Here is an 18706-nt window from a genome sequence, read left to right as displayed (position 1 = left end):
TGAACCTACCAAAATCTCATCTGGAACTAACACGGAGGCTTCCGCTCCTGGGGATGATATTGGATACGGAGGCGCAGAAGGTATTCCTTCCGTTGGAAAAGGCATTGGTGATCCAATCGATGGTGCAGGGTGTTCTAAGACAAACCCAGACTTCGGTGCATCTATGCATTCGCCTTCTGGGAAAGATGGTAGCCGCTTACGAGGTGCTGCAGTATGGAGGGTTTCATGCAAGGCCCTTCCAGCTGTATCACATGCACCAGAGGATCCGTCTGTCGCCAAAAGCCAAAATTTCTCTTCAGTGGTGGCTTCAGACTTCTCACCTGACCGAGGGCCAATGGTTCGGGATTCAAATTGGATCTGCTAACCACAGACGCAAGCCTCAGAGGTTGGGGAGCAGTCACCCAAGGGAACAGTTCCAAGGAAAATGGTAAGTCAGGAAGCCATTCTTCCAATCAACATTCTGGAACTAAGGGCCATATACAACGCCCTTCTACAGGCATCGCATCTTCTTCAAGATCAAGACATTCAGGTTCAGTCGGACAATGTGACGGCAGTAACGTACATAAACCAACAAGGCTGAACGAAGAGCAGGACAGCAATGGCAGAGGGAACAAGGATTCTCCTCTGGGTAGAAAGACACGCTGTGGCATGGTCCGCAATCTTCATTCTGGGAGTAGACAACTGGGAAGCAGATTTCCTCAGCAGACACAACCTCCACCCAAGAGAGTGGGGCCTTCACCCGGAGGTGTTCGGGTGCTTGACATGTCGGTGGGGAATGCCACAAAACGACATGATGGCCTCTCGTCTCAACAAGAAGCTCTAGCGGTATTGTTTCAGGTCGTGGGACCCGCAAGCTGTGGCGGTGGACGCTCTGGTGATTCCATGGGTCTATTAGATAGTGTATGTGTTTCCACCACTCCCATTGATCCCAAAGATTCACAAAAGAATAAAAAGGGAAAAGGTTCAAGCAATTCTCATTGCTCCAGACTGGCCAAGAAGGGCCTGGTATGCGGATCTACTAGAGATGCTCCCCGTGGCCTCTACCTCTTCGCGAGGACCATCTCTAACAGGGGCCGTTCGTCTATCAAGACTTACCATGGCTACGTTTGATGACATGGAGGTTGAGCATCAAATTCTAGCCCAATTATTCCAACCCTGATCCAAGCCAGGAAGGGGGTAACGTCTAAACATTACCACAGGGCCGTTTCTAGCCAATTTGGCTCCCAGTGCGAGATTTAAAAATGCGCCCCCCCCCCATTCACATAAAAAAAATGTGCCCCGCCCATAGATATAGCGGCGCGCGCGCTCCCGGCAAGGGGGCGTGACCTCGTCAAAATGGGCGTGGCTTTGTTAAGATGGGCGTGGCCTCATCTGATCTCATCATCACGGCCACCACAGGATAAAAAAAAAAAAAGTCCTAATTTTACACATTACAGCAGGCAAGTGTCCCCATTTTACACAGCACGGTAGGCAAGTGTCCCCATTTTACACATTGCAGCAGGCACGTGCCCCCATTTTACACATTGCGGCAGGAAAGTGTCCCCATTTTACACATTGCGGCAGGCACGTGCCATTTTACACAGTACAACAGGCAAGTGTCCCCATTTTACACATTGCAGCAGGCACGTGCCCCCATTTTACACAGTACAACAGGCAAGTGTCCCCATTTTACACATTGCGGCAGGCACGTGCCCCCATTTTACACAGTACGGCAGGCAAGTGTCCCCATTTTACACATTGCGGCAGGAAAGTGTCCCCATTTTACACATTGCAGCAGGAAAGTGCCCCCATTTTACACATTGCGGCAGGCACGTGCCCCCATTTTACACATTCCGGCAGGCAAGTGTCCCCATTTTACACATTACGGCAGGCAAGTGTCCCCATTTTACACAGCATGGCAGGCAAGTGTCCCCATTTTACACATTGCGGCAGGCACGTGCCCCCATTTTACACATTCCGGCAGGCAAGTGTCCCCATTTTACACATTACGGCAGGCAAATGTCCCCATTTTACACATTATGGCAGGCAAGTGTCCCCATTTTACACATTGCGGCAGGCACGTGCCCCCATTTTACATAGTACAACAGGCAAGTGTCCCCATTTTACACATTCCGGCAGACAGGTGTCCCCATTTTACACATTCCGGCAGACAGGTGTCCCCATTTTACACATTCCGGCAGGCAGGTGTCCCCATTTTACACATTCCGGCAGACAAGAGTCCCCATTTTACATATTACGGCAGGCAAGTGTCCCCATTTTACACATTCCGGCAGACAGGTGTCCCCAGTTTACACATTCCGGCAGGCAAGCGTCCCCATTTTACACATTCCGGCAGACAAGTGTCCCCACTTTACACATTCCGGCAGACAGCTGTCCCCACTTTACACATTCCGGCAGACAGGTGTCCCCATTTTACACAGTACGGCAGGTGGGGGGGGGGGGGGGGCAAGGGAGAGAGAGAGAGGGAGAGGGGCTGACTTACATTTGAAGCGGTTCTTCCCGCTCTTCAGCCACCTCTCCCTCGTCTGCGCAGCGCTGGCCGGCTTGACTCCCCCTTCTCCCTCCTCCCGAGTGCCCAGCTCGGGGGGCGGGGTTTTGCGGAATGACGCGATTGCGTCATTCCGCGAATCTCCGCCCCCCGAGCTGGGCACTCGGGAGGAGAGGGGAGGGGGGTTTGAAAAGTGCTCAGGAAGTGCCGCGGCGGGCACCCCGTGCGGTTGCACGGCTCGCCCGTCGCAAGAAACGGCACTGCATTACCACCGTATTTGGAAAAAATACGTCTCTTGGTGTGAGAACAGGAAATTTCCTGCGGTGGAATTTCAATTGGGACGTTTTCTCTTTTTTCTGCAGTCAGGTGTGGATGTGGGCCTACGTTTGGGCCCCATAAAAGTCCAGATTTCGGCCTTATCCATTTTCTTCCAGAAACAATTGGCTTCTCTCCCTGATGTTCAGACATTTTTGAGGGGGGTTCTGCACAGCCAACCGCCCTTTGTGCCTCCTACAGCACCTTGGGATCTCAACGTAGTGTTGCAGTTCCTGCAATCGGATTGGTTTGAGCCTTTACAGGACGTTGACGTCAAGTTTCTTATGTGGAAGGCCGTCACACTGTTGGCCTTGGCTTCTGCGGGGCGTGTGTCGGAGCTGGGTGTGTTGTCTCACAAAAGCCCCTATTTGATTTTTCATGAAGATAGGGCTGAACTCAGAACTCATCAGCAATATCTTCCAAAGGTGGTGTCTGCTTTCAGATCGACCATCCTATTGTGGTTTTGGTGGTTACCGACACCTCTGCTAATTAAAAGTCCTTGGATGTTGTGAGGGCTTTGAAGATCTATGTGAAGCGGACAGCTCGTCACAGAAAATCTGACTTGCTGTTTGTTCTCTATGATCCTAATAAAATTGGGTGTCCCGCTTCAAAGCAGACTATTGTACGGTGGATCAGGCTTACTATCCAGCATGCTTATTCCACGGCAGGTTTGCTGTGTCCAAAATCTGTACAGGCCCACTATACTAGGTCGGTGGGTTCTTCCTGGGCGGCTGCCCGGGGTGTCTTGGCTTTACAGCTCTGCCGAGCAGCTACTTGGTCAGGTTCGAACACGTTTGCTAAGTTCTACAAGTTCAATACTTTGGCTTCTGAGGACCTTCAGTTTGTTCAATCTTTTTGGGAGCTTTGGTACATCCCTATGGTACTAATGTGGACCACAGTATCCTCTAGGACGTAAGAGAAAATAGGAATTTAATTACCTACCGGTAAATCCTTTTCTTGTAGTCTGTAGAGGATACTGGGCGCCCGCCCAGTGCTTAGTTTCTTCCTGCACTGTTACTTGGTTAAGTATTGTTGGTTCAGCAGTTGCTGTTCCTGGTTTTATGTTTGGTTTGGTTAGCTTGGCTTTCCTCTAGTTTGTGTGTGCTGGTTCGGAATCTCACCACTATCCTTTTATATCCTCCTCTCAAAGTATGGCTGTCTCCTCGGGCACAGTTTCCTAGACTGAGTCTGGTAGGACAGGCATAGAGGGAGGAGCCAGCCCACACTGTCAGTTTCTTAAAGTGCCCATGGCTCCTAGTGGACCCGTCGTCTATACTCCATGGTACTAATGTGGACCCCAGTATCCTCTATGGACTATGAGAAAAGGATTTACCAGTAGGTAATTAAAATCCTATTTTTTCTGGAGTTATATAACAATGGGGGTCATTCTGAGTTGATCGCTCGCTGCCGATTTTCGCAGCGCAGCAATCAGGTAAGAAAAAGGCAAAACTGCGCATGCGTACGGGCCGCAGTGCGCACGCGCAACGTACTTTCACACAAAAGTATGTAGTTTTACACAAGGTCTAGCGACTCTGTTGAACAGTGAGTGATTGACAGGAGGTGGGTGTTTCTGGGTGGTAACGGACCGTTTTCCGGGAGTGTGCTAAAAAACGCAGGCGTGTCAGGATAAAACGCAGGCATGCCTGGGGAAACGGGGGAGTGGCTGGCCAAACGCAGGGCATGTTTGTGACGTCAAAGCAGGAACTAAACAGACTGAAGTGATCGCAAGGAAGGAGTAGGTCTGCAGCTACTCTGAAACTGCATGAAAAAATGTCAGCACTGTTCTGCTAACCTTTCGTTTGCACTTCTGCTAAGCTTATATACACTCCCAGAGGGCGGCGGCTTAGCGTTTGCACTGCTGCTAAAAGCAGCTAGCGAGCGATCAACTCGGAATGAGGGCCAATATGCGGCACAAGAGAGCATACCCCTAAACCACACACACACACACACGCACGCACACACACACACACACACACACACACACACACACACACACACACACACACACACACACACACACACAGCAAAGCCTATAAAAATTATTTGGATAATAACCTTTTTATTTGAAGTTATTATAATAATATGCAGCACAGGAGAGCGTATCTCTACACCACACAGGGCAAACCCTGTAAAAATTATTTGGATTAAATATTAATAACCCCTTTATTTGGAGTAAATAATATACAGCACAGAACAGCACTACTGGACTTATATGACTTTACTGCTGGACTTATACGGCTGTACAGCTGGACTTATACTTCAGCACCGCTGGACTGGACTTATACGGCAGCACCACTTGACTGGACTTATACGGCTGCACCACTGGACTTATGGCAGCACAGGACACCACCTCTGGACTTATGCTGCACAAGACAGCACCACTGGACTGGACTTATACAGCAGCACCACTGGACTGATACAGCACAGGACACCGCCAGTGGACTGATGCAGCACAAGACAGCACCACTGGAGTGATGCAGCACAAGACAGCACCACTGGACTGGACTTATACAGCAGCACCACTGGACTTATGGTAGCACAGGGCACCACCACCACTGTGACTGGACTGATACAGCACAAGACACCACCGCTGGATTGATGCAGCACAAGACAGCACCCCTGGAATGATACAAAAGAGCAGGTCACCACCCCACGAGACACCAGGGCTGTCTTAATAGCAGTGTAGGCCCCTGGGCAAAGCAATGCACTTGGGCCCCTATTCATCCTCCAGCAGTAAGGGTAGGGGTGCTATCAACAGCAGCTTTGATGTCCCGCAGGCGGTAGGTTGTGTTCTATTTTCCGCTCAGCATGTAGGACCTGGAGCAGTAATTTCTGCTAATAACTCCTTTACTGCACAGATGGTGTAAGATGGTGTAAGATAGGAAGGACAAACACTAAACTGTAGAATGGGGCATTGAGGTGGTAGGTGGTAGTTAATATGCAGGGGGTGGTGGGGGGGGGAGTGGGCTTAATATTCAGCATTTTCTGATGGGAGGGCAGCTTACTTGACTGCAGATATCTCTAGGTCCTGGAAATAGATTTCTTGGTTTTCAATTGGATACAAAACTAGAGAGACCTACCTTTCAGGAGGTGCTGGGGACTTGGGGATCAGTGTTCAGGAGCCAGAGCAATCCACCATAGAAAATATAAATCTGCATACCAGGCATGTGGAGGTGGAGCAGGGACCAGCTGCTGGAAGGCTGATGCCAGTGTCCACCAAAAGGGGAGAGTCCCATCTTTTGGAATATAATCAGAAAAACTCTTAAGTCAGACAGACCCCGAGATATCTGGCTTGGACCACTGGGGACCATTGCTTTGAAGTCAGATCTCTTTGGTTTCCTAGAGCTGGTTTTCAAAAATCTGGTACCCCTGGAAAAAGGGGACCCTCAGCTATCAGCCTGGGCCCCTTATACTCCTGGGGCCCTTGGGCAACTTCCCATTGAGCACATACAAAAAGACGGCCCTGCGCACCACGCCACTTTCCCGCACAGACACTGAGGAGACACGTCCTCTCGCTACACTCTCCAGGACTGGAGTGAAGATGGAGGGGCAGGAGGTGCGAATTATATAAAGTCCGGATCTCGTGAGAATCTGACTCCAGGATGATGACGTTTTGCCTTGTTCTGTGAACAGAGTCTGGTGGGAAAACCCGAGCCGGACTCAAGTCCCGACTCGGATCGGGGGTGTTCGGATTTCCAAAATTCAAACCTGCTCATCCCTAATTTAAACACTTAAAGTCAGCAAGCACTGGCTTAATAGTTGTAAGCCATGCTGTTAGCTCCATTTAGTTTATTGGTTAGTTAGATTATTGTTGGATTTGGAGATGTGTTTAGAGTTACCTGATGCTAGGTAGAACATTCTAGTTTAACTTGATGGGTTATCATCTCACCCGCCCTCCCTAATTGTTGGCTTTTATGAGTTAATGTGGAAAAGAATGACTGCATTGACCTGTTATGTTATTAAAGCTTGACACTGGTTAGGCTGATTCTACCCTGAGGTCAGCAGGGTTCCTTCAGGGGGTTTCTGTGGGGACAGGGGTCCGGGCCCTTACAGAGAGGGGGGCCCCACTCCTGGCTCCTACCGCCAATACCTGGAGAGCTGCACCAGTCTGTGAAACAACAGCAGACTGATGCCCAGAGAGGACTTCTAAGAAACAGGCCTTCTCTGTACATCAGCTTTCTGTGCATCGTTCCTGTAGGTCCGCAACACTCCACCTATATGTAACGTCGCAACGTATGACATCACAGAGGGGTGGAGCGGTGTGGCAGAAACTTTTTTTGGATGGGGAGGGGCCCTGTCTACTTTGTCAGTGCCTGGCCCCACAATTTCTGATGGCAGCCCTGGAGGTCAGCTGCACCACCAGTCCAGGGGGGCCTTATCTATTTGTGCCACTGGGAGGGGAAGTGGATGCCTTAATTGGACTATGATCAGTGGGCAGAAGCCCCATCTTGGCCTCATGTTGAATTGCATGGATTTGGTTATACTTTAGAGGTTTATACTACCCCATTTTATTAACATCAATCATAATGAAATAAAATGTACTCTTTTCCCTGCCAATATTTGCTTCTCTGTCATTATTTTAGATAGGGTTATGTCTGTAACCTGTCTGGGAAGTGTGGCTAACCTCAGCCGATAAGCAGTTTACGTGAGGGTTTTAGCAGTAAGTTACATCATTGGGGTGGGGAATGTATCAAACCTTCTAAATAGGACAGGTCGAAAAGTAGTCCAAAGATACCAATCAGCTTGTAGCTAGCATTTTCTAAAATATACTTGATACATGGTAATGAGATACTGATTAGTTGCTATGGGCAGTTTCACTTGTCATCTTTAGTTTGAAACATGTTCCCCAAGGTCACATAAGCAGCGGATGGATAACTAATCAGCTTCTCCTTTTAGCTATGTGGCCGCCGACACCATGAAATGAGGGGAGGTAGTGAAATAGTCAACACATGCCGTTGACAGCCACAAATGTCCACAGCGTAATGTCGACTGCAGAATGCCAATGCAGTAGTCATGTTTAAACATTTTAACTGTGCTGACACTTTAAACATGATACTATACTATCATGTTTAAAGTTATATTGCTAACATAGTTAAAATGCTTTGGATAACACTCCTACTGTGTCGCCACTCTCCAGTCAACATTAGGCTGTAGTCAACATTAGGCCATAGTCAACATTAGGCTGTAGACATTTTGACAGCATAATTCAAAGCATAAGTCGACCAATCATACCCAACACTGAAATATCTTAATTTTATTGCCCTGCTACCACTTGCCAAGTTGCCCCCCCCAAGTCCTGGCAACTTATGCTGCAGAGTAATTAGCCTAATGGTTAATCAGGCATTGTACATGTATTACTAAACTGTCTTCTTCACCACTGGCTACAGCGCTACCAACCATCAAAGCTAAGCAACACCTAATGCCATAGGTTTCCTCTGTGCATTGAGGCAATCTGACACGACAACCTCTTTTGATAACCACAAGAATAAATGGTCAGAGTGAGCTCATTTGGGGTTCTGGACACGTAAATAACTGCTACGGTGTCTAAATAAGTTTTGCAGAATCCCTAGTTTGGATCTGCTTTATGTCGCAATGCAGAAAACGACACTTATAAATAATTATGACGACAATCCTAATACTCATTTAGAATTACTATATGACATTTATGCCATACTGTTGAAGGCCATAAACTGTCCTACTCCTGTTCTCTGTAATCGTTGTGACAGCACTGCCAACACCAGGGGGTTCTCTTAAATCTAGAGCAGCCGCCCGTCAATGCTTGATCTATGCGAGGAAGCAGCGTGATATCATATTAATGCTTGTTGCTGCAATCCACCTCAAACTATTTGTATGGAAAAATACATTGTGCGTTTGCCAAAAATAATTAAAGTGTATGCAGTACATCTGCCAGCCAACGTAGCAATACCATGTCAAGTTTCCCTACTAATATAGCATTCAGCTATTAGCTCTTCCACTGCAACTGGCAAAACTCCATAGATGTCCCATCTTCTCTAATGTCGCAGGTATCTCTGGTGCCCGGGCAACCTCTCTGCCCTGTTCCTTACTTAGAAAATAACTATTTTTTTTCTACCGTGAAACTCATTTGCCAGTAATTGTCCTGAATATTTTGCCAAAAACTAAACTTATATAACAAGGTAATGTCAACAATGAGAAACTGCATGATAAAATCCTATCCAAAAGTGAAAAATGCTAATTATGTCTCATTTAGCAGCTGGATACAGAAATGCTCATTAGTTTTAAGAGGGTTAATCTTTTTAACTTTTGCATATTGATATGCCAATTATGCCTAATTGTACAAGAGGCATCAGTCAAGGTAATAGTGCAGAAACACATGAAAGTTATTAAGTATATCCCAACATATAATAAAGTAGGTGTTAATTGGTAGCTGAGTTCTGCAGGCTATTGAGGTGGATAATTCATTGCGTAATGGATCACTTGTAATTTCTCGACATAATTCCTTTTTCAGTCTCACGCTGTGATGTTTTCATGCTTGTCAAAAAACAACTGCAGCCGGGTGCCTTTTGTTAAACACAGGCAATAAAATATGTTTGGCTTCATTAAATATACTTAACTTTTAAACTTTTTCAAAAGGTATTTTTCTTCATCAAATAACACTGTCAAGAAAGGATCTTCAAAAAGAAAAAAGGCAAACGTCATTTAACCCATGTACTTTAGATTTTTTGTAGCAATCCCCTTTTTATTCTCTATTAAACAGTATTTTATAACAGTTGCAATAGTGGAGCATTTATTTGTAATATGTTCTAGAAAGTGCTACTAGACACAGGCCCGGCGCAACCCGCTCAGCAAAGGGATGCAGTGCAGGGAGGCGCCTGACGGGAGAGGCGTTCTCCCTGCTCTGCATCCTTGTTGGAGAGAGAGAGAGGACCAGGCTTCAGCAATCCCCCTAGTGAAATGCAGCAAGCTGAGGCTCTGCCCCGTCTAGCTCCGCAGCGCCTCATATTGATATTGCTGCTGCAGCCTCCCCTTCCTTCCCCCCCTTCTCCCGTGTGGAGCCTCCACCCTCCTTCTGCGCGGCTGCCTGCTCCCTCCACCCTGCTCCTGCATGGCAGTCCGTTCCCTCCACCCTTCTCCTGCACGGCCTCCCGCTTCCTCCATCCTGCTCATGCGTGGCGCCCACTCCCTCCACCCTGCTCCTGCGCGGCCACCAGAAAGGTCTCCTTACAGCAGCGGGTGTCACCGCAGGGACAGGCAGCACCGGAGCCAAAAACTGTGACTCCGGGATCTCGCGATATTGCAGATACCCGGAAGTCTCTCTGTAGCCGGCAGTCACCACAGTTACTGTGGTAGCCGGCCTGTGCAGACACAATGAACTTGAAGCAACAGCAGTGGAGAGTTGGACGCAGGAGAGGGACCCATTCTATTCTGGGAGGTGAGGTCACAAGGGGCTTATAGGTAATAAGGACGGGGGTCGGATAGCTGGCACTCTGCGATACAGTGAGTTCTTACATTGTCACCCCCCACCCCGTGTTCTGTCCCAGTCATTATGTCACCCCCCCCTTTGTATTCTGCAAGTGTTACACCCCCTCTGTGTTCTGTCCCAGCCATTGCCCCCCACCCCCCCATGTTCTGTCCCAGCCATTGTCAACCCGCTGTGTTCTGTCCCAATCACTATGTCACCCCCATCTGTGTTCTGTCAGTGTGTGTGTCCCGTATTCTGTCCCAGGCATTGTCACCTCTGATGTGTTCTGTCGCAGCCATTGTCACCCCTCCTCTGTGTTCTGTCACTGTGTCCCCCCCCCCCCGTGTTCTGTCCCAGACACTGTGTCAACAGGACTAATATGGTATCCCACCGCACGGGATGCCTATGGTCAGTATACCTACATCGGCAACCCGAGCGGTGGAATGTCGACAGGGGGGCGAGTGCAACAAAGCCCCTTGCGGGCTCAGGTTCCATTCTTCCTCTATGGGTGTCATCGACACCCATAGAGGGTGAATCACCTACCTCCCCGTTATACCGGCAGTGGTATGGTGCCCCAGTCAGGATCCTGGCCTCAGTATTGTGACAACCAGTATCCCAACGAGTGGCATGCTGACCGCATACTGTGTCATCACCCCGTGTTCTGTCCAAGTCACTGTATCACACCCCTCTGTGTTCTCTCACTGTGTCCCCCCCCCTGTGTTCTGTCCCAGTCACCATGTCACCCCCCCCCCCCCTCGGTGTTCTGTCCCAGTCACTGTGTCACACACACACACACACACACACCCTTTTTGTTTTGTCCCAGTTACTGTGTCACCTCCCCCCAGCTGTCTTGAAGCTCACGCACTAGCAACTAATCAGGAGTGTCTGCATTGGCTCACAACTGGTGCCAGATGTGGCATAATGTGTAAAGAGCATTGCTGTGTATGGCATAATGTGTAAAGGGCATTCCATAATTTGTAAGTGCCACTGTGTGTGGCATAATGTGTAAAGAGCATCCAGAATGTGTAAGGGGCATTACTATGTGTTTTATAAAGTATGGGGTTTTACTGATTGAGGCATAATGTGTAAGGGGCATTACTGTGTTGCATAATGTGTATAGGGGACAAAACTGTGGCATAATTTGAATTGGTGGTACTATTGTGTGCCACACCCCTTCCTTGTGAGACCACACTCGTTTTTGCAACACTGTCCCTTTTTGAAGTATGGGATGGAGGGCGCAAATTTATAGTTTGCAGGAGGGCGCTGAATACCCTAGCACCGGCCCTGACTAGACAGGTCATTATGACATTTAGGCCAGTAATCTATTAGACGTGATCCTTTTTTGGACGATAAAAACTGCATGGTAGTGAGATTTTTGACTGATGGTCATTAACGCGCTAATCAATTATAGGCCAAAAAAGGACCTGTGATTGTGCAATAATACATGGGATCTGGGATAAGTTGCCGATCTCATGTGTTTTCGTGGCTCCGACAGCTGCTTATCGCAGATTATGCTTTGAGTGACTGAGGCCACACCAACCCAAGGGGGCCCACATCTCAAGGCCATTCCTAATACCACATCTGTATTTCTCCTTATGTTTGCTTATTGACTATTTATTTGACTATATAGAAAATATAGTTTATATCGCACCGTGTGTATAGTCATTGCGATGCGGGATTGGCATCGCAAGAAAAAATAGACTGTGCAGGCAGCCCAACATTGACTATATCGGCGGGGCCGAATAGTCAATGTCGGGCTGTATGGCGCATTGTGCCGTGTGTACACAGCCTTAGTACACTACACACTGGAGGTTACAGTAATATAAGCCCAAAACTGGTGCAGTGCAAACTTGGTAGCTTTGTGCCCCTGTATTTGAGCAAGTTTGCATAGATACTGTATGCTAAAACAGTGTAAGAAATGTGCACCAGCTGTAGCTTGGAATTCATCTCTGATTGCCCTGACAAGGGCGTTTCTAAGTGCTATCAATGTAGCTAAAACTTTCACACACACAAAAAGGACAGATGACAGTTCTGACAGCCCCAAATGTGCCTCCTTCTCTGCACCAATTTAGGCTACAGTGTATGGTATTTAAGGAGAAAAACAGAAATGTTTTGTTCAGTAAAGGCATATATTGTCTAAAGGGGGGTACACACGTACAGGTGTGTGCCAGAGATGTGTGCTGCGCGATTTAGCACAGATCGCTCTGCACACATCTCAGGACACTCAGCACACAGAGCGATGTGTGCTGAGTGAGGAAAACAAAAACAAATGTTACTTCACCAAGCGGTGAAGTGATCAATCTGTCTAGATTTGCCCTGCATGCAAGCCAATCTAGAGTCAGCGATAGCAACGTGCGGGGCCGCGCATCACTGTCGCTGGCACACCTACACACGGAGCGATGTGTGCCTAATTTTTAAGCATTCTAGTCAGATCTATTGTGACAGATCTGTGATTCATTTTACTGTGAAAACCTCACACAGTCTTTTTACATATTTTAGCACAGCCGCAGCGTACAAAGGCATAGCAGCAGTGGCTCTAACAAATAATCTATGAAACAGGTCCTAAGTACATAGCATGACTAGGAAACATTACTATAACACCCCAGACTACATGGGCAAACAAGCAGCATCAGATTCATGAAGGGGAAACTCGATAGGAGGTTAGCACTGGTGACATGGCTAATTCAATATGGAACCAAGCAATTGTATTTCCCTAACTTTGGCATTACACACACAAAAAAAAAAAAAAGTCAGCTCCATAAACTTTCTTAGCTGGCTGCTCACTGCTGTATACAATAATTTGGCCGATCAGATGATAATATTTAACATTGGTCAGATAATTTTTGAATGCATATGGTATCCGGTCAGAAGGTCAACAGTAGCCACGTCGACATTAGTATATTCTCATGGTTCAAACTGTAGACAGGCACTGCATTGGCATCCTCAGAATGTCAAGTTTACAATGTCGACATATGAACTTTCACCATGTGAAATGTCGACCGTCTGAGGTGGGTAGCGTTAGGTTGTACAGAGAGGTTACGATTTAGGCACTAGGGGGAGTGTGAGGGGTAGGAATAGTGGTGAAAATACTGATCCTCGTGTGACCGCTGGAACCTGGCAGAAGGAGCTGGAGCAGCTGTTTCCCCCAGGTGCTGGTAAGACACCGCTAGACCACCAAGGACCGTTTGTTGATAGTTCATAAAGTCAACATATCATCCATGTAGACACAATGAATTTCGACATAACTGTTTACCAATCATTCTCAAACCAGCACATACAATCTCCACTTATCACAGATAAATTGGTCTCATCTCATGATTGGATCTTTAAGCATGCGTAAAAGATGATACGTTTGGTCACAAATATTGTGCACTTATTGCAGAGTGTGGTTTGACGACTGACTTGCAGACAGATCTTCCAATAACTCTATTCCTTCAGACCTTTAGGACAGATAACTAGTAAGGATTGGAAGGAACAATTGTATAGTGTGTACACACAATATCGGATGTTTCTTTGTGAGTTAACATCACATTGTGTGCATTGTATAGTGTGTACCCAGTTTAACATACAGAAAAATATTACATAGGGGCTGATGCAGAGTAGAACGTATATCTGCTTGCGCAGTTTATCATGCATGCAAAGTGATGGTGTGTCCAAGCAACTGTGAGCTATACAGAGTTAAGGGCCCTACACACTGGGAGATAAAATGCACGATATGAACGTTCTCGTTCATTAATGAACTCGTTCATATCGTGCAGTGTGTAGGCACCGACGATTAACGATGCGCGGCCCCGCATGCAGGCCAATATGTTCGAGATTGTTCACAGCATGCAGTGCTATGGAGCCGAGTGACGGGGGGAGTGAAGAAACTTCACTCCCCCCGTCACCTCCCCCCCGCCACCGGATCACCCGTTGGCTGTATCCGCCGTCGGGCAGCTCGGCGGCGGATCGGTAAGTGTGTAGGGCCCATTAGACATTAACATAAATGTATAAGGCTGGTGCAAATGCGCACTGATAATGATGACAAGTAGAAACCCAAAAATATGGTTACAGGGCAGGTGTGCACCGCAAGATGTGTATACTCTGCATATGGGCGAATATATGCAATTATTTCTGTGCACGTAATGCCAAGAAAAGAGGTGATGATGTGAGCATTCCAGGACAATCCAGGTCAGTGGACATGTGTTTGAGATCCACTTTTAATTCATTCATCCAGCAGGACTGTATTTACCAATATAGGGAATCACTTTTACTTTTGCAGACCAACATTACTGTTACAATAAAATCAGCTTGAATACATTTAGCAAGTCATTATTGGAACCACGTGTAGTGCTGCAGATAAACACAAGGAAGGAGGGTCCTGCCTGTGAGACCTTAAATGCTACGAAGCGTGGTGTACAACTGGAGGGTGAACTGGTTACAAGAAAAGGCCCAAATGTTAAGAGGTATGCAGACGTGGGTACGGGGCCATTGGGCCAAATAAGTTTTACCCATATACGTACATTTACATGCCATTACAAAGTGGCCAAATACAGTACAAACCTTCAATGTACAAATAAATAAAAAAATCCAATTAAAGCATGATTTTTAATGCCAGTGGGTAACTCAAATCTACAAAATCTACAAATTCCACGGTATTTGGGGTAAAGTCACTTTGTTTTAGAAGCTGGAATCTATTGACTCACTCACTATGTGGCTCCTACTGTAAATCTCCATTGTTTTGTAGAAGTAATACAGATTTTGTTAGATACAGCAAAAAAAGAAAAATCCTGTAATCTGAGGTCAGACAATAAATGCAACTATATTTACTTAAAGGTCCAAACTTAAAAATATATATTTCACACTCTGCAATATAAATAACAATGACAAGGGTTATCCTACCTGTTTGTTGGCCTCTCCGGGATCAATGAGGACCATAGATTTGGTCTGGCTCAGTCTATCAAGTTGTGAATTTGCATTCTTGATCCTCATCTGAACAGTACCAGCTGGCAGCTTGTCTTTCAGGGCTTCACAGGGTTCCTTCATTTAAGCAAAGCACATTAGATACAGTAGGTGAGCAGAAGTAATGGCCATTTATTATAAATGTTTTCATTAGGTCAAAGCAACAGCAAGAAAATGTGAGTTGTACTATACTATGGTTAAACCTGGTCCTCAGGGGCCACTAACTATTTATTGTATGTTCTCCAGGGCTCCTCACAGAGGGCCGGATGCTGAGTCACATAGAGGGCCTGATGCTGAGTCACACACAATCTGCATGCAGTGCCAGCAACTGCGCAAAAAGTTCTGAAAATCCATGCGTTACACAAAGTGTATGCAGAAAGGTGCTGTTGCGATCAGGACAGATGGTATCAGACGGTGGCAGAGAAGTGATGGGTGTTCCTGGGCAGTGACTGGGAGGTGGATACAAGTGCATTGGGCCATTCAGTGTGCATTTTACGGGAGTGTCCTGGGTGCGTCAATGAAAGTGGCAGCTTTCGCAGATGCACACTTGCAGGCATAGGAGGCTGTGGTCAGGCGGAGAACGTGCGCCTGCCTTGGACTGGTTCAAGATTCGATGGTGCGACTGATGGTGGTGCATAAGGATGCACTATTCAGTATTACAGTGTGCAGGGGCGCTAGAAGTGGGCATCTCAGTCCTTGCACTTTCGTTTTGCATAGATCTACACAAGGGAAGAAGCTCGTTTCCAAATTGCATAAAGTCAGAGATGGGCAACTGCCAACAGATCCTGCTGGATTACTTTTGTGTACGACTCAGAATCAGACACAGAATCACAAGGAAAATAATTAACCTTAGTGACAGTCAGTAATGATCACACCTGTACTCCAGCTAGAACTATAACATCGACTGCTAGTGAACCCTAAGGAGCAGCTTGCAGAACCCTTGTTATAATTTGCACAGTTGTCTGTGTCTATTATACAGGTAAGGTTAGAGAAAGCCATTGTAATCATGGGCAATTATGGTGGGCGCACGTAAGGGAGCACTGTAATGTGGCAGAATTTGACCTGGAGACCACTGAAAATGTAGCACAATATGAACTGGAGGTCATTGTAAGGTGTCATCATCCGATCTGCTCATTGTAACATTTAGGGCAGTATAATGTTATCTGATAAGAACTGGGGCACTGTAATGCGGCACAATATGAAATGGAGGCACTATTGTGTGTCATAATATGAACTGGGGCACTGTAACATGGTATAATTTGAACTGGGGCACTCTAACGTGATATACTGTAGTATGTCATAATGTGAATTGGAGATACTGTGGAATAATATGTACACGCATCCTTACAATGGGACAGAGAACGGAGGACATTTTATATGGCTGTAGTGACATAAAATTCTGAATAGCAGGCTGAATGAAGCAGCTGTGATAAATGGAGGTATCCATGGTAACAGTGGGCCTATGAGTTGACTGAGGAATCTGGTGATGGGAGGGGCTTAGCCCTTATAAGGAGAGGACTGAATAGGTTCTCCCTCTTTTCCTCAGTGAAAATTGAACAGTGAAGTGCTCTGCGTTTGTTTTGTACTGAACTGTGTATTATTTGTGAATTTGTGGTATTTTTCTTATTTCCTTTCAATCTTTACTAATCTTTAATCTTTTCAACCCCCTTTTATTCTTTGACTTTTTCTTATCTATCTTTCCTATCTTCTAACATGCCGAGGCCCAGTCGTGCTGTGCGTCCCCCTGTTCGTTTGATTGAAAGCAGGGAAAGGGACACTGCTGTTTTAGTGTTAGGGAGGGGACAGCAGCTGTCAGCACAAACACGGAGTCAGGCTAGGAATAATGTTGGTAATACCGCCGCCAGGGGTCGGGCTCGACCGCCTGAGAGGCCTTTGGCGGGCGAAGCTGCGTCACGCAGAGGCCGGGTCAGCAGCGCGTCTGTGCCATGAGCTGATGGTTTTACTCGAGCGTTGGGAATCGATTCTACGGAACCAGTTACCATTAATACTATGTCGCGAAGTGTCGGGGCTATGGTGGAGTTGCGGAGCAGGGTGTTGAGGAGCATAGTAACATCCCGGGGAGTTACCTCAGGAGTGCATGTGCCGGAGGTACGCCACGGTCGCCCCGTGGGCCCGCGGGGGTCCGTGGCTGCCAGAGGTGGTCGACGCAGTACTGTTCTTTCTAGAGGTGAGCAAAATGAAAGAGTAACAAGGGTACAAGAGTTGGTGCAAGGAGAGGGAGCACCTAACAGAGGAATTAACAGGGGTCCGGATAGTGCAATAGATAATGGAGTTGACACGGTTGTAGCGGGCCAGCGCGCAGGCACACCGGGTATTAGAAATGCTGGAAGTCAGCAAGGAAGGCCCGCCACTGGTAATATTATGGGTAAAAAAGGCGCCCCTGAGGTACATAGTATGAGGGACACAGTGCCGGGGAGGTCATACGCTTATGCGGTGCGTTCTGGACGTAATGGCGCTGGTTTCAACTCGTCTGAGGTAGCGTCTATATGCACCTCGGTTATATCAGCACTGGTCCCGGTGCTGACCGCTAATAACACTGAAAGGAATTTTTTGGGAGAACAGAATCCCTATGGTTTGCAGAGGAATGGCGTTTGTGATTTAGGGGCTGCTGTTTTACAAGCCAGAACGGGTGGAAGTAATAGGGGCAATATGAATACTAATGAGTTTCTGGTAGATGTTTCTCCTTGCATTTCTACAGAGAAGTCCTTTGCAGCCCCTGAAGTGCAGGAGGATTCTGGGGAATCGCGGCTGTGGTAGAGTCCGCCCTGGACGAGGGAGGTCTTTATGGTGAGTCGGATGTGCACCCTGCAGCGCGCCAAAATGATGCAGTGGTTAGCTCAGGTAACATGGGCGCAGTTAAAGAGAAACCATGCAAGAAAAAAACGTCAAAAAAGCGTAAGCATAGGCGCAGAAGTCATAAGGATTCATCTACTTCTTCCTCTGAGTCCTCATGTTCATTTGATAGCAGTTGCAGTGTTTGCAAAGAAAGACATAAAAGAAGGCGCAGTCACAGTAGCTCCAGCATGTCCTCGGAGGAGGGTCCCGAGGATTCTTTGCAATGCGCCAATACTGCAGTGTTGAGAGGAATACGGCCCAGAATTAGGGAGCGGATTAGACAGGGCAAATTTGTGAATATGTTTGCTTTAACTAGTAAAGCGAAAAAAGCATTTGAGGCTGATAGAAAGAAATCAGGTATAGGTGAGGAGGCTTATAAGTCTTACTTTAATTGGCAGAAGGGCATGCTTATCTTTGCAGCTTGTTATTTGGAATCCAGGCCTCAGGAGCACATGAATATAATTAAATATATGTATTTGCTCCACGAATTGGCCAGATCTGGGCGCGGAACAGCATGGAGGTCCTATGATGAGGAGTTTCGTAGAAAACAGAATGGAAAGGAAATCATAGATTTTGGTAAAAAAAGATGTGGAAATTTTTGTAGATGTTACTCAACCTCTTAAAAGTGGTTCAGAGGGTCTGGCTGAGAAGCGAGGTAATTCCAG

At 47.0% G+C, this 18706-nt stretch overlaps 1 protein-coding gene across 3 annotated transcripts in view; it reads right to left on the bottom strand.

Annotated features, from left to right (window-relative positions):
- Nucleotides 1–18706, bottom strand: part of ARHGAP15 (Rho GTPase activating protein 15) — a 1201663-nt gene that overhangs the window by 1121315 nt on the left and 61642 nt on the right. For all 3 annotated transcript variants that reach the window (XM_063933735.1, XM_063933734.1, XM_063933733.1), the window contains exon 2: nt 15126–15263. In XM_063933735.1, the coding sequence (XP_063789805.1) occupies nt 15126–15215 (90 nt within the window). In that variant the 5' untranslated portion in view covers nt 15216–15263. The remainder of the gene's footprint in view (nt 1–15125; nt 15264–18706) is intronic.

Source organism: Pseudophryne corroboree, chromosome 7 (assembly GCF_028390025.1).
Source record: "Pseudophryne corroboree isolate aPseCor3 chromosome 7, aPseCor3.hap2, whole genome shotgun sequence".
Taxonomy (NCBI): Eukaryota; Metazoa; Chordata; class Amphibia; order Anura; family Myobatrachidae; genus Pseudophryne; species Pseudophryne corroboree.
The sequence above is the reverse complement of the archived record's forward strand: the minus strand, read 5'-3'. Positions and strand labels throughout refer to the sequence as shown.